Source organism: Hydractinia symbiolongicarpus, chromosome 12, assembly GCF_029227915.1.
Source record: "Hydractinia symbiolongicarpus strain clone_291-10 chromosome 12, HSymV2.1, whole genome shotgun sequence".
Lineage (NCBI taxonomy): Eukaryota > Metazoa > Cnidaria > Hydrozoa > Anthoathecata > Hydractiniidae > Hydractinia > Hydractinia symbiolongicarpus.
In genome coordinates, this window is record NC_079886.1 from 19,775,334 (window position 1) to 19,791,804 (window position 16,471).

Here is a 16,471-nt window from a genome sequence, read left to right on the forward strand (position 1 = left end):
TAAAAACAACAAAAATAAGAGTATTATTTTTCGCCTCTTTTCAAAACCAGTGCGTTGACGTTTATGGATGTTTACCAACCACTAGGGCTTTTTTATGCGTTTTCGTCAATCAATATATAGAGATCAGAACATTTTCCAAGAGTTTTTACGCTTAACAATTTTTTAGATTAGTCTAGTAGCTTTTATGACTTTTCAAAAGGCTTACTTTTTGAACAGCCGAATCTCTTCAGGATTATACAGATAATCCTGAAGAGAAGAAATTTCCAACGAGCAAGATGAAATAGACAAAAATTAAACATTTGCTTTTAAAATACTTCCAGTAATGTCAAAAAAAATCGCCGTATATTGATTTCTCTTTCATGTAAACAGAAAAACAGAAAAGTGTATAATAATACGTTATATTTCTTGCTAACAAAATATTTTAGATTTAGTGTATATGTACAAAAATTTAGAAATTTGGGAAAAGATTAAAACTACCATGTAAAACCTAGCCGCTTGCCTGACTTTCCAACATGACCGTAGGATTGATAGTACACAGCTTCGTCCTTCATGTAGTGTGGAAGCTGCACACCAGTGGCGTCAGCTACGATGTAACTTGGTCTCAGACCAGCATTACCCTCAAATTTTGGTCCACGACCGCCACCAGGTCCTTCATTTTTAGCTTTTATTAACGGAAAGGGATTTCGTTCTCCTCGTTTGGCATCTTCAATAACCTTGGTAGCATATTCTTGAAAGATCTCTTCTTCTTGTACCAGTAGTTCGGTATTCTTTTTATCCCGTTCGAGCTGTTGGTTGAACTCTTCTTGAACTTTTAACGCTCTTGCTTTCTAGAAATTAATTAATGTATGCACAGTCAATTGGCGTATGAAAAAGCATTGAAACATATTGTTGTGATGAATCAACCCTTTACAGTAAACAACTAGTCCGTTATGTTGTTTGATAAGTTAACTTAAAAATGCAACACATGAATCTAATTTTTTTTAACTCTTTATTTAACGTGGACAAAATTTAACTCGATAACGGATATAGCAGAAAAGCGATGACCTAAAAAATAGCGAGTTTGGAAAAACACAATTTCTTTCACTTCACACTCATAAGCACAATTGCCAGCAAATTCACACAAAACATTTATACACGGGAGTAGTTGGAAATTCGAGAAAAGAAAAACAAAGAGATTAAAGGTGAAATCCTCTCAAGGACATTTAGGTTTGTAATATCTTTGACATTGTAAATACAATCTGTAGGCTACAGCAGTATATTAAAAATGTTTTATTTGATGAAGTTCGAATTATCAATCAAACTTTGACTTTGACTTCGCGTTGTGTTGCATATCTGATATAGATTGATAAATCGTTAAGACATACGCGGTTTATTAAGGCCAATGCGCAAAAATTATGTCGCATTTTTTTAGAAAGATTTTTAGAAGATATTACACGCTCTGTTATAAGAATGATAAAACCAGAGTAGGCTAAATTAGTCGTAAATTTTCTTAATTTTAAATTTAGCTGAAATTATTTTTAACACATTCTTATACAATTTGTATAAAGTAATTGAAACTTGTAAGAAGATCTACACACAGAAATGGAAATTAAAGAAGGCGACACGTTTGATTTGGTATTGTTGCTTTATTAATTTAGATACGAAGTTTGCAGAAAAAGATGAGAAAATATCAATGAGATAATCTATGAGAAAATCAACTTGAAGGAATTAAAATATTCTTAATCTGTGAGTAACTCTTAGCCTAATGATCTTACATAGCATGCTCTTATACAAGTCCTATAAGGTCTTACCTTTTGATTGTTGCGAATATTTTGTAATTCGGCGGCTTTTACACGTTGTTTCGCCTTATCTTCAATCACGCTTTTATGAAACTAAAAAAAAGAATCTAACTAGTCACTAAAAACTGCTTTGTTACTCGTATAAAAACGTTACTTTCAATTACTTTCGCGAGCAAAATCTTTTGCGTGATAAAAAAATACCCGCGAAAACTGGATTTGGAGATTAATAAAAGACAGGAGAAAACTAATTCAATAAGATCCATGCTGGAAAGATTAAAATTAAAATGCTAGAAATTAGAAAATGACAGCCGAACTTCACTCCACCATCATTCTATGCTACGTACCTGACGATCTTCTTTTATGCGCTCCTTCAGCAAACTTTTATCTCTTTTTTGATTCTCCTGTCCTATTCTTTCAGCTTCGTTGATCTATGGAGTTAAATAAGAAATTTTGTGACCTGATTCGCAATAAAACAATATAAAAACTCTTGCAATTGACGATATATGTTTTTGAATTTCTTCATTGTTTTTATATCAGGCGTAATGTTTCGATTCACGCTTTTGAAACGAGGAAGAAATAGTCTTACATTAACGCGCCAAGCAATTAAAACTTAGCTTTAAATTTTAATCAACGCATTGTTTTTACCGAGAAAAAAGAAATTTTATATCGTACTTATTTTCGCGCAGCGAAAAACAACAACAAACTATTCACGAGCCTTTATTGCTAGTATTAATTTCGCGCAAGGTTTCCGACAATAAAGATAGCAAAATTTTGTGTTCTAGACAAAATATGGTGTTCCTTTGACTTGACTTTGTCTTTATTCCCCAACCAAAAAAAGGGGAGGGAAATTTCAACGTTTATAACATCGTTTCCCAATCCCTTATCTTTTTTTTAAAAAAAGTATATTTTTGCGCGTTTCAAATTTTGTGCAAAACTTTTTGCACGTTATTGATCCACTGCATTTCTCTCACTGAAAGATATTTTTTGAGCGAACACGCTAAAATTGATACAAGCGAAAATTGGTATGATAAGATACGGACACGTTCGTTTACAAAAGCTTCTGGAATTGTCTGTTATTGTTGTGCCAAAATAAGTGGATAATTACCATTGCTATGCGATGTTCATTTATCAACGTTAAAGTTTCCTTCTGCTCACGTTGTTTCCGCTCCTCCTCAGCCTAAAACACAAACAGTTAATATTACCACTGATTCTGTCAAGCAGGCGAACGTGAAAGGTAAAATATTACAAAACAGTCTGAGAAAATTACCATTCGTTTAGCTTCTCGTTCAGCAACAGCTTTCGCTATGCGATCATCTTCGTCATCCACTCTTTGTTGCATCTCTTGTTGCAACTGCTGGCGCATTTTTTCGGTGTGGTTTTGAAAAGCTCTAAAAGAAATCCCACTTTGAAATTATACCCGGAAAAGACCAATCTCCTTATACACAATATAAAATACAATAACAACTTAATATATTACTGTCAACAATGATAATAAAATATAAATTTCATGGCAAAATAGCATCCCACCCTTTTTATATTAACAACGCCCGATTTAAACAAGCGCTCTCAAAATTCTAAACTATTGCTAAACAATTTGCTTGGGACAAATGAAAGATATAATAGTATAACTCGAAATGAATACGTAGTATGCTAAACAACATTTTGGGGCAAAGTTCACGGAAAAAAGTTAAACAAGACGAAGCGCAAACACGTCAATTCCGTTCGTTCTGTCAATTATGTAAAGTGATCAAAGTACACATACTCGAAAAGCTCATTTTCTTTTTCCTTTCTCATTTTCGTCATTTTCTAAAAGAAAAATTAAAGTAAAAATAACGAACCAAAAAAGAACATCGACACGTTTTAGAAGGGTACAGAATGTTAAAGAAACGCACACTGATGAAAAAAAGGGAGATCATTATAAGCAAGCTTTGTATCAAAACAACGAGATATAAAAATTAAAAAAATTACCCGCTTTGCATTAACAAATTTCTTGTTTTTTTCATCTTCGATTTTTTCTTGCATTTTTTCTTGTTCTTCCTTTTCCTAAATAGGAAAATAGAAAGCCTTAAACAAAATATTTGGTTGCTTAAAAGAAGACTGGTTTGGGTTTAAAAGAACGGTTTGCGTTTTAAAAGACCGGTTATCTGTTAAAACATCGGCTTTCGGTTAAAAAGACCGGTTTCTGTTTAAAAAACGGTTTACGTTTAAATGAACGGTTTACGTTTGGAAAGACAAGTTTTCTGATAGAAAGACCGGTGTTTGGTTAAAAAGACCGGTTTTCGGTTGTAAAAGAAAGCTACCTTCTTAAGCATGATTTCTTTCTGATAATTATTCATCAACACTGTCTTTGAGTGTCTTTCTTGAGCAGCAATAGCAGCTTTTGCAGAACAAAACGCTTTGTACTGTTGTTCAATAGTTTTACCTTCTTCGATATCCTTCTGCTTGTCGAACAAAATATTTTGCTCTTTGTTTTTAACCCTAGAGAGCAATTGAAACATAAGGTCATTTGCATCTACAATCCTGTTCATATTTTTTTAGGAAATTCACGTTTTTTTTGGCTATTTCTACCTGACAAATGCTCCGCAGTCGAGCCGTTGCAAATTCACTTCACGGCCCGCGAAGGTCTCGGTAATCGAGGATATAGGCAATGCTAACGTCAGAATAATTGTCACAATTTGAAGTTTCAGATCTAATCAAATAACCTAAAATCTTAAGTCCGTTTAACAAAATTGACAAGTGAACTTTAATAGGTTCGAAACGCGTGAATATAACATGAAAATTGCTTGTTGGTACTATCTTCAAAAGTAAGCATCCATTCCAATAATTTTTTAACAAGATTATAGCTTAGAAGGTGAGGAAAAGTCCTCGCGGAGGACCGTTGTTATGTTTTTGTTAGTTCAGTGTAGGTACGTATAACTTACTGTACACGTTGGAAGTTCGATACTTCGCATGATTGAGAAAATCGTGCTTGAGCTTTATCTAAATCAGCTCTGATAGCGTCTTTATAATTCTAAAAAATTGAAGAGAAAAGATGTAAAATACTAACTTTTAAATATAAAGACAAATGTACAAGGTTAAAAGATTTGATGAGCATGCTATGACGTCAGCAGTTGTTTAGATGTTTTGTGAATAGGTTTTCTCCATCCACTAAAAGAACCAATCATTCTCTACACATAGTTACATAACACTGCTCTGTGCAATTTAAGCCTAATTAATATTGATAAACGGTTGTAGTGAAGCTAGCACGATTTTATTGCAGGTTTATCACAGTAAAAATCGAGCGCACAACGACATTCGTCAGTCAAACAATATATCACCACAACATTCACGTTTTTGTTTACCTGCATATCTTATCCTTATGCAAAGTTGGGAATTTTTGTTTACCTGCATATCTTATCCTTATGTAAAGTTGGGAATTTTTGTTTACCTGCATATCTTATCCTTATGCAAAGTTGGGAATTTTTGTTTACCTGCATATCTTATCCTTATGCAAAGTTGGGAATTGCTTGTAGCTATAAAATATAAAAACACAAATTTGAACCTTTTTCTGCAACGCCAGCGCATGCGTCTCTCTTTCCTTCCTCCAATTACTTTTTGCTTTTTTCATTTCTATTTGTGCATCACGCTCTTTCAACACCTCAGTCAACAGCAAAGCTCCCTGCAATAGAATGTAGCTGCAAAAACGTGTTTGATATCAAAACGTAAAGTGGTTTTCTATGTAACACAAAACACAATGTGGCCGGCACAATTAAAAAAAAAACAGGACTCTTGTATGCCATTTTACTAAAAATTTTAAGACAACTTTATTTTCCTAGGACGGTAGTGCAAGAATCAATTTTGTATATAACTAATAAAACCAAAGTGAAATTAGATGACATTATAACCAATTTATTAGACCATATTTTCTTCTTAGAACAATCCTAAGATCTTTGGTCCTTTTTATTGCATACAAGTGACTAACTGTCCGTTTTCCCGCTTATTTTTCGATGGTTCAGTTACAACTGCAGCAAATATTACTTCTGAATTTACAGGCTATTCTCCACTTCAAGAAAAGTTTCCGCGAAACGGAACGAACAGAACAGAAACATTTCTGCTAGTAATTTCCACTTTATTTATTGCGAACATTTCAATGCGGAAAGTACACATACTTTGCAAAATTCTCACAAAATAAAGTAACCTGATTGGCTGAATAATTTTCTACTCATCGTTTCCTTTCTGTAAAGAAAAAGTTGAACTAGATTGTACTTTGCTCGAAAAGGAACGGACAAAAATTTTTTCCGTTCATGTGATATAAACATTTTGAAGCTTTTCTGTTCCTTCCTGTTCCGTTCCGCAGAAAATATTTGTAAAGCGAAAAATGGCCTTAAGCATGAGCATATTTTAAATTTAAGAAGGCTAAATTTAGTTAGGGTTCATATGTTTGGTAATAGCTTATAAAGAAAAATTTAAGTACTTTTGAAAATTTGACTAAAATTCCTAGGAAAGCTTTCCTACTTTCCTTATTGATAAATGTTGGAACAACATAACTGGCAACAAAATGCACACAGATGCAAAATAAGCGTCTTCTAGAGATTTTGGTAAAATTTGAACTTTTTTTGAATGCTTAAAGGCAAACAAAGCAGGTAACATAAGACAATACTCGTTAAAAGGATTTTTTTCACTTACATGAAAGCCTTTAACACGATCAGTGTCGTAATACTGAAGCTGCTTAGCTCTCTGGATGGCTTCCTTTCTTTTTTCAGCTTGTAACTTAGCTTCTGCGATATCTATCTCCTGTCTCTCCAACTGGAATATAAGCAATGCAGTCATACTTATTATTGGGATAGTTGAAAATTACCACATACAAATGAATTGATTTTTTGCTTTAAGTGCAAGAATTAAGCAATGTATATGCTGTTTAAATTTTTAATTTGCTCATCATTAAATCATTAATCATTATCAAAATACTGCTAATTATGATTCAGTATGTACCATTGAAAAAATGGCTGTGTAGGGTAGGAATATTCAGAACATCACTTATAATAGGTTGGCTTATTTGGAAATTTAAGTGAAAGAAATGATAACAAACATGAAAAAACTACAACTGCACATACTTCCTCCTGTTCTTCTCTTATTTTACGAGCTTGTAATTTCTTTAAACGCTGACCCTAAAAGATGACATAAATTCATACTATTAACAACTTAAGTCTGCCCTTTGCAACCACTAATTGCTGCCAGGGCTCTGCTTTTATAATGACAGTAAATTATATAAAAAATGCAATGCTAAACAAAAGTTAAATGCTTGAGCTTTATTTCTATCAGTTTTTAATTCTACAGTTCTATTGTGTGTCTTTGTGTGACATTAATGCAGAAATTTTTATTATTTTTATACTTGTTCTTTCCATTGCTTTTACCTTTAAACTTTGTTTAATAAATATCTTTACAATATATATTTCATTTCAGCTTTCAAATACACTGATGCCTAAAGTACACTTATCAACTTTATGGAAAGTGAATATATTAAAAAAATTTCTTTACTTTACACATGGATGCACCTGTATAAAAAGTTTGTTTTGCAGCTACATTCATATTAACATTACAAACATCCCTTTTGCTCTATCCAAAGGAATGTCATTAACCCTATTCGGTCCGGGGGGGGGGGGGGGGCGGATTCCGCCCCCCCCTGACGTTTTTTTTTTAATAACTCCTGATTGCTTTGTTATATGGCTATGATACTTACTGAGTTTCAACATTTATCTATTAGACACCTGCATGCCAATTTTTTAGGTCCCATACCTTTCAGAGGCTTTGATATTGGCCATTACTCGAAACTACCCCTAAAAATCCTATGAAATCCTTATAATGGGGAAAATATAATAACTCCTGTTAGAATTATCCTTAGAACTTGAAACTTGCAACACAACTTTATTTCATCAAGAAGAATCATTTTGAATAATTTGAACACATGACTAATCCGATTTCCCGATTTTGTCGGATTTCACCCGAAAATCGGAAAAAAACGGATTTTCAGGCAATTTTTGGCAATTTTTTATCCGATCCATGTAAAAACCGGAAGATATGTTAAATAACTTTTGTTTAGCTTTCAGAAACTTTAAACAGAATGTAAAAATTCGCTCTAGAACGAAAGTAATTATATTTTAAGCAGATAGTGGCATTTTTGACAATTTTCAAGCTTCTGATGACGTCACAGAAAATGTGCTGACGCAAGCAAAAGTTTATTGGCGCTATTTTGTTCCTTTTATGACGTACTATAAGTGTGCCAAGTTTGATTCATATTGAACAATCCTATGAAAAGTTATTGAGGGGGGGCGGAATCGGGGCGGAAGATATGTTAAATAACTTTTATTTAGCTTTCAGAAACTTTAAACAGAATGTAAAAATTCGCTCTAGAACGAAAGTAATTATATTTTAAGCAGATAGTGGCATTTTTGACAATTTTCAAGCTTCTGATGACGTCACAGAAAATGTGCTGACGCAAGCAAAAGTTTATTGGCGCTATTTTGTTCCTTTTATGACGTACTATAAGTGTGCCAAGTTTGATTCAATTTGAACAATCCTATGAAAAGTTATTGAGGGGGGGCGGAATCCGCCCCCCCCCCGCCCCCCTGGTCATAGTATGTTCGAAAAACCCCGAACCGAATAGGGTTAAACTAAGGATAATTTTGTGTGAAAAATCAGGTTAGCAAACCTCAATAGTATTTTCCCAGTTTTTAACTAATTTCTTTGACTTTGCATGTAGTTTTTCTCTCTCTCGTTTCTGTTCTGCATGTTCCTCTGCTTCACGGTTGTACTTAGTTAAACTATTTTGTATTCTTTGCCAATCTTTTGGTTGAAAAACTGCTACCTATAAATAAAAAAGTTATAGTCTGATACTGTCTGTCAAGCTACAACTTTTTTTTAAGGGTATCAGAGATATACTTATTTTTCTCTCCTTACATAATAGAGATGAAAGTGAAAATAGGTAAAATTGGACTTACGTCTCTAGGATTAATTCCCTGAGCCATTAAACCAACTCTTGGGAATTCTGTCATCACTAAAACAATAAATTAAACAAATATTTTATTCCCAGTAAATTCTACATGACAGATAAAATCTATACAAATTAAAATGTATTACTAAAAATTGCAGTTAAAATAAAAAACTGGTGAAAATGAAAACGATATATATATATCTTAAAAACCTGGTCAAGGCTAAAAATTCTCGAAATTTACTCAGATTCTTCCCATAATTTTCACAAACAAGAAATTAAAAAAAGTTTGGCAGTGACTTTAGTGGATGCAATATCTCAAATAAAAATGAAACAATTCCTATTCTTTCAATCATGGATTATGCTGTGTATAATAAGAATAGATAGAATAGAATAGAATTATTTATTCAACAGTATAGCTTTACATTGTTGGTTAAGATTAGGTTAAATAGCAAATACTTGAAATTGGGCTAACACTGTCAAGGAGACTAACATTATTAGCCAGAGGCTATGACAAGATGTTGATCACCTTTAACAAATAAACAAATCAAACAAAAATATAAGTTTTATACATTCTATACATCAATGTGTGCAAAACAATAATCTCACTTGTACGGATTATACTAATACTTAGCTGTACAATGAGAAGAATAACTGGGTCAACATAGATTTTAGCTTGGGTGGGGTGAGAGACTAATTAAGTCAAAGGGACAGCATTTTAAACAAAATTCCATGAATGAATGGACTGAAGTCGAAAAGAATTTGAGCCAAAAAGATTGGTGGGCACAGTGGGGGGGGGGGATTTATCAGACCAAGAGTAGATCCACGAGTCCGATGAGAATGGGAAAAGTCAACAGTGAAAGTATAGAGAATTGCCTCAGGAAGATTCACAATGGTTAAAATAGATAATGTTCATGTGGCTCTCCTGTACCTTAATTAGCAGAGCCATCAGTTTTAATTTTTAAAAATAAATTAACAAATCTGCTCTTTCATTCATATTTACTCAGAAATAAATAGACATTTTATTGTACTGTAATCTTTGTAATCATTCATTGAACACTATACAATCCCACACTATCATGACCATCAAAATAACAGTCAAACATCTTTTATAATGTTTAAAGAAAATAATTTTTTTATATTTTCTTTAACAAGATTTTACAAAATATCAGCTATAAAAATGTTCTGTCATTTATAAAACTTTAGCATTAGTACATTACATTGACGTCAATACGTAAATAAGATTGGTGAAGCCGTTGCATTGTACTTTTAAGTTTGAAGCCAAATAACTTGAAAACAGGTTGAAATAACTGATCTCCTGTTTGGGTAAGAAAGGGTCATGGGGGGGAACAAATTGAGTAAGTTCCCTAAAGCTGGGCCACACCACTCGGTTCAGAACAGACATGTGAATAATGTCATCAAAATACATTTTCCCCCCAATAACTTTATAATTGTTTGTCAAAAGATGATCCTGTACACTTTCCTAAACAGTGGTTCCAGCTCTATATATACAACAGAGGCAACAGGGATATAAATTTTTTTAAAAAAAGCTGTTTTAAAATATATTAGCTAGCTTGTTAGTGTATACCGTCCATATTACGTTAACGTCTTAATTCCGTAATTTCACCTTTCTTGAGAACTTTTTCTTTTCACTGGCAACAATAGATGACTACCAAAAATGCTGCACTTTACAGAAAAGACAGCCTAAACATAGCTGGGATAGATCACAGACAAGAACATTTTTGTGCGGTGGGAGTATGAAATTTTAATCTATTGTTATCTTTGTAATCAAACCTATATTATTATGAATCTAGACAGTCTGGAGAATAGTTTAAAGGAAAGTAGATAATGTGCTTTACCAAGTTTTTCTAATGTAATGTCTGTTTTTTGAGTATGAGAAAAAGCATTTTGAGCATGAGAAAAATGTATATACATGGCAATGCTTAAAGCAGCTAATAGCTCCATCTGATACAAGTCGCCACGTATTGCAACCATTTTAATTATAAAATAGACTTTAGAAATTATTCCAGTGAATCTCACATTATAGAAAAAACACATCACTGAATTAAGACGTATATAAATCACGGAAATAGGACGTTTTAGTCATTTTTTTGCTTGATCCTGAGAAAAGGCCCACCTTGAGATGGTTTATAGTTGGAGCTGCCAGATTATCACTAGAGCTGTTTGTTTAGATAGTCACGTAATTATAGGCGGTATATAGACTACATTTTAAAGTGCATTTTCCTGTATATACATTATTTTTAATTAATGTTTCAACTGTAAGAGTTTAAACATGAAAGTCCATGTTTTACCCTGTTCTAATGTGAGCACGGAACAATATCATGATGTGGTGTCTGCAAGTATTTAAAAAATGTTGGTGTGCTGAAAAGTAGAATAAATAGCTAGCTATACATGATAAGTAAATAGCAAAATTGTAGATTTGCTAAACAAACTGTATTTGTTTTGAGAACCCAAATTCTTGAAATTTCCAATTCACGTTATTCCAAAAAAGTCACGATAGCTAGAAAAGTAAATTCATATATGCATACTTTTATTTGTTGCCATACCCCCTCTTCTTCCATACATGATTGTAGACATGACTATTCTATAAGCAATTATTCACGTATGGGTAGACATCAGTTAACTGCCCTTTTTTCCTGATCTGAGATTTCTCCTCCTCGCCGCCATTTACAAAATTTATGTTTAAGCATGTTTGTTTACGTATCATAGACAACGCGACCCGACGAGTAAAAACACCCCGGCCCCTACAACTGGGGCTGGGGGCTATAAACCCCCTTCCGCTTTTTACATTGGGAAATGACTAAACTCGAGGATTAGCGCCCCTACTCTAACCATGTCGTACGGCCTGCATTGGTGGATTAATGATCTTCGCAACTCTTAAGCGTAAATTTATTGAAAAATTAGAAAATTCTCTTTAGAACCCGTAAACGTTTTTTTCGTCAAATTTGGTCGTTAGATCATGCAAAAATAATATGCAAGTGTTAATATAGAATGTGTTTTTAATTTTACTAAAAAAAGTTTTAACACTCAACTTAGAATAATCCTAGAAATATGTTGTGGAAGAGATAGAATAATGCTGCCCTTCACACGACGGTAAAAATTCTTTATAGGCTATAAAAACAGTGTTTGGATTTAAAATAGTGAGCTTTCAACTTCTAAACTATCTCTTTAATTTTTTCTCTTTAAATTTATGGAGGCCTTAAGGCTTTTAATTATTATCTCTTTGTTATAGGAGGACACAATTTTTAAATATCAACAGTTGTAGTGCAGTTTCTACAAAAAATAAATAAATGGGTTTTTAAATCAAAATATAAAATAAATTTGTGTATATTCACATATATATGCAGCTGCTAATACATTTTGCATTTTAACAGCGATTCTTAGTTATTTTTCACAGCTTTCTTGCTTATACTTTTATATGCTTGCTACCAAATTAATTTCTGCGCTAAAAATTATATTGTCATGGTCTGTGATTAACAATGAACCATCTATTAAAAGCTGAATAGAAAACTACACGCTTGATTGGAGTTTGTGTTGAAACGACCAGCTGAACAGTGTTTGAAGTGGCCTGATCGTTCTCAATATGAGCATGCATGCTCCATTTCATTTCAGGTGTACCATGAACTAGAACATCTTCTTAAAAATAGGTACACAAGTAAAAAAATATGGGTAGTGTTGAAAAGGCTACTAATAATGATCCCGAACAACCACCTGTCGGAAATTCTCCGCAAAAAGAAGAAGAAGAAGAAGAAGATGATCCGATGCGTTTGTATACAACTGAAGAACGCCGAGCGCAAGGAAAATGCTGTCCCAGAGTCAATAGAAAACTACTTTTATCAAAATTGTTTTATTTCTGTTTTTTCTCCGCTTGGGGATCATTGTTGCCTTATTTGGCATTATATTTTAAACAGCTGATGCTCACACCCAGTCAAGTCGGGATAATTATGGGACTAAAACCATTTGTTAATTTCCTCGCCACGCCGGTTTGGGGAGCTGTGGTTGATAAATTTCACATTCATAAATTTGCGTTACTCATCTCTATGGTGGCGTTAATCACCTCAACATTCGCACTGTCACTTGTTCCAGGCCCAAAACAACAACAAACCATTCTAGAGAATCACTGCAATCGAACCGACGATATGACGGAAATGATGGCTTTGGATGGCGAGCCAGAGATTGACAAGATGGTGCTATTATCAGATGATAGCCAGGACTATTACTTTTCTAAATCTAGGTGGCCATGGCCGCTTGATTTCATAACATCGTTCGAACAAGACATGTACGTCAAATACAAGATAGATGCATCAAAAACATTCACCAGTTTATTTTTAATCACTTTATTTGGAACGCTGATAGCATCTCCATCTCTGGCGTTAGTAGATACAGCAACCCTGCAACTACTAGGGAAAGAGACACATAGATATGGTAAACAACGTCTCACCGGATCGTTAGGGTGGGGTCTAGGTGCATTTATCGTTGGAGCATCACTAAAAACCACACATCATTGCTCTATAAGCAAAAGTCGAGAGATTGTTGATTACATACCCTGCTTTTACGTATTCGCCGTTCTCATGACATTGGGGTTGGTCGTGTCCCTTAAATTCAGATTTAGTTCATCGAAGAAAGCAGGCCAGTCTACAAGCCTGTCAGTTGGTTTAGTAGCTTTAAAGAACCCTACGTACTTGATGTTTTTATTTACCGCTTTATACTTAGGATTTCTTATGGCTTTTATCAAAACATTTTTGTTTTGGCATTTAAAAGATCTTGGTGGGACACAGTTGCTGTTTTCGGTTATATCCGCAGTGAACTGTGTCGCTGAAGTGAGCATGTACTTCTTATCTGAAAGACTGATCGCAAAGATTGGTCAAGTTAGAGTCTTATATCTCGGTTTGATATGCTATTCTATTCGATTATTTTATTATTCAATTATTCCAAACACCTGGATGGTCCTTGCAGTTGAATTATTGCCGGGAATCACCACAGCAGCTGTTTGGGCCGCATGTTTGTCTTACGTCAGCATAAATTCACGACCAGGAGCACAGACCACAATGCAGTGCATTTTGCACGGTGTTCATTGGGGGCTTGGATATGGAGCTGGTGAGGTGATTGGTGGAATATTAGTTCATCACTACGGTGCACCCACGACCTTTGTTATGTTCGGTATTTTATGCATTGTTGTTCTTCTTCTGTATATCCTCATAAACATGATATGGGGAGAGAAAGATAAACGTGAAAGACAGGACGATGAAACTCAAACAGACGGCACAGCTTCATCGTCTCCAAAAGCATCAGGTACAGATAGATCTACTGGTAATTCACCTAATTCTAAAAGGAAACAGTCTCCTGAGAATGATACTTCTGAGAAAGCTACTCTCCCAGTTAGTCAGGAGCCAACAAAAGATAACGATAAAACAGAAATAAATAAAGAGGCGTCACCATCAGCAAAGAGTCCTCCCCATGTAGAAAGTGATAATAAACAAGAAAAACCTGACGAAAAAGACTCTAAAGATAGCGGGAAGTCTCCACGAATAGAGGACCTGAGTAACGAACAATCTTCAAAACCACCGGACGAAAAGAACAACGAGGAGAAAGAGGAGACAAAAGAAGCTTCACCCAAAACTAGTCCTGGCAAAAATGATAGTCATAATAAAGAACAATCTGCCAACGAACTCTCTGAAAAGCTGAACTGTGAAAAAGGTTCTGACCAAAATAGTAAACCTAACCAGGAAGCAATAAATAGTGTAGATGCGAATTCCACTGATGAGAAAAATAACGAAAGGACTTAGTGGGGCATAAATTTATATTTAGTTTTGATTTATATAATATATATTATTAGGTGTACATAAGTTTCAAATTAAATTGATTTTAACATAAAGTTCCTCCTTTCTCCACAAGTTGAAAAGCTTGCAATTTTCCCTATTATATTCAAGCTTTATTAACCTCGTTCCCAGAGCTTGTTAGGCTTTTTACACTTGGACGGTTTTAGGCCGTCCAAATATATGATTAATATATGCTTTATATTTTTTAAAAAAGACGAGTTGCTCAGGCGTTTTATGTACACAAAGTTGTTGTTGTTTTCTCAGACTGCACAAGTTAAAAACACGACAACTATTTATGGTTTATATTCATTTTTTCTGATCCCGACCCCCTTCTTTATCTAAACTCTTTAAATTATTTTAGAACACCCTTCCCAGTGTTTCAGACTCCCGTGAATTACCGACTTCTATTTAACTAATTTAAGAGGTACCAGAGAATAGGTCGAATAATAAGTGAATGTATTAATTCTCAGATATTTTAACCTCGCCCGCAGGGGCTTTTGCCTTTTTGACATCGAGACCGGCGGCACAAATAGCCGTCAAGTAAGCGCTAGCGGCTTTGACACAGGCAACCAACCCTGGGGACGAGGTTGCAGATGTTTGTATCAACAGTTTTTGTCTGAACTCATGCTGACACTTGCCGAAAAGTGCCAACATGGAGGACAAGACCATAATGTTGAAGCATGGTCGTTTCCTTCACCGGCAACGCTACCAACACCGTGTACCCAGGGTTTTATTTTTATTTTTGACAATCAAGAGAAAGAACAAAGGGTAGAGGTTTCAGCGCTTTTTAAAACTTTTGAAAGGCTCGAATTGGTGAAGGAAACATTTGAAGATAAAATAGGGTGCGTTAATTTCTTTGATTTTTTTCCCAGAGATTTGTTAATATTTTGCGATTTTTAAAGTCTGTGGGAAAAGGTGAGGTTGGGAAAAAAATGAAAAGTATCAAATACTGTTTTAGCCAAAAGCTTGTTACTAAAACTCTTAAGATACCTTGAGCACCTGTGACCTAATAAAAATAATTTAAAAAATGTTTGCTAATTACCTTATCACTATCATTTTCAGCATACCTTTTTGTTCACATGTGCCAAGATTGGTCAAAAGCAGATAAGTGCCAATCAGGTAGACCCAAGAACCATCCAACGCAAAAATTTTCCTGATATAATTTTCCTAAATTAATTTTAATTTGCAATAAGATAGGGATGCCTTTGTATTTATTATTTTATGTTTTTTAAAGGAAAAGCGTGTTTAACCTACGTCAATAAAAAAAACGGGGAAGGTTGGACGTAAATTGAAGTACAGTTGATAACTCAAACCTGCAAAGGACGAAGAAATAGTTCGAGTACATCATTATAAAATTTCTAATGTCACTTTGTCTTATTTTAGCGGTAACGTCTCTGTCATTTGCAATTGAGATTTTGTAGAATAACTTTACCGCTTTAACTTTTACTAAGATAATTTTGTGTTTTTTAAGTGCGAATATTTGAATAATGGAGATATAAATATAGCTCCACGATTGAATGCAGAAAGAAATAACTTTTTAATGAAATAAGACAAAGAATAACAAAACATCACCACCCTCGTCCCCAGGGATTTTGCCTTCTTGATATGAGCTACGCGAATTCAACTTTACGTCCGGAATCTTCATTATATAGCATACCTTATCTTTGAAAACCGCAACTAAAAAATATACATCTGTGAAGTTTTCTTGCTTATTCAAAGGAGCAAACGTAAACAAAGGTAAACGAAGATCCTATCCTCGTTCCCGAAGCTCTTTGGAATAAAATCTCAAAGACCTCTGGGGACGAAATTTGAATGAAAGATTCCAATAATCCAAATAACTGTCACTGTTGGCGACCACTTTTGCGCGGGAAACTTTTACAAACGCA

The 16,471-nt window shown here is 34.1% G+C and overlaps 2 protein-coding genes across 2 annotated transcripts; one reads left to right on the forward strand and one right to left on the reverse strand.

The window, feature by feature from the left end:
* Nucleotides 1–384: 384 nt before the first annotated feature.
* Nucleotides 385–11,449, reverse strand: LOC130621731 (cilia- and flagella- associated protein 210-like). Its single transcript, XM_057437068.1, has 15 exons — nt 11,295–11,449; nt 8,756–8,811; nt 8,467–8,622; nt 6,872–6,925; nt 6,444–6,563; nt 5,320–5,436; nt 4,700–4,788; nt 4,079–4,256; nt 3,747–3,821; nt 3,541–3,584; nt 3,046–3,166; nt 2,884–2,955; nt 2,123–2,206; nt 1,791–1,871; nt 385–827 (listed from the first exon to the last, which is right to left on the reverse strand). The coding sequence occupies exons 1-15, from the start codon at nt 11,341–11,343 to the stop codon at nt 474–476; spliced, it is 1,650 nt and encodes a 549-aa protein (XP_057293051.1). The 5' UTR covers nt 11,344–11,449; the 3' UTR covers nt 385–473.
* An 841-nt stretch (nt 11,450–12,290) lies between these two features.
* LOC130621730 (major facilitator superfamily domain-containing protein 6-like) lies at nt 12,291–14,877 on the forward strand. The gene has a single exon (XM_057437067.1). It carries the CDS (start codon nt 12,432–12,434, stop codon nt 14,550–14,552), a length of 2,121 nt encoding a protein of 706 aa, XP_057293050.1. The 5' UTR covers nt 12,291–12,431; the 3' UTR covers nt 14,553–14,877.
* Nucleotides 14,878–16,471: the final 1,594 nt, after the last annotated feature.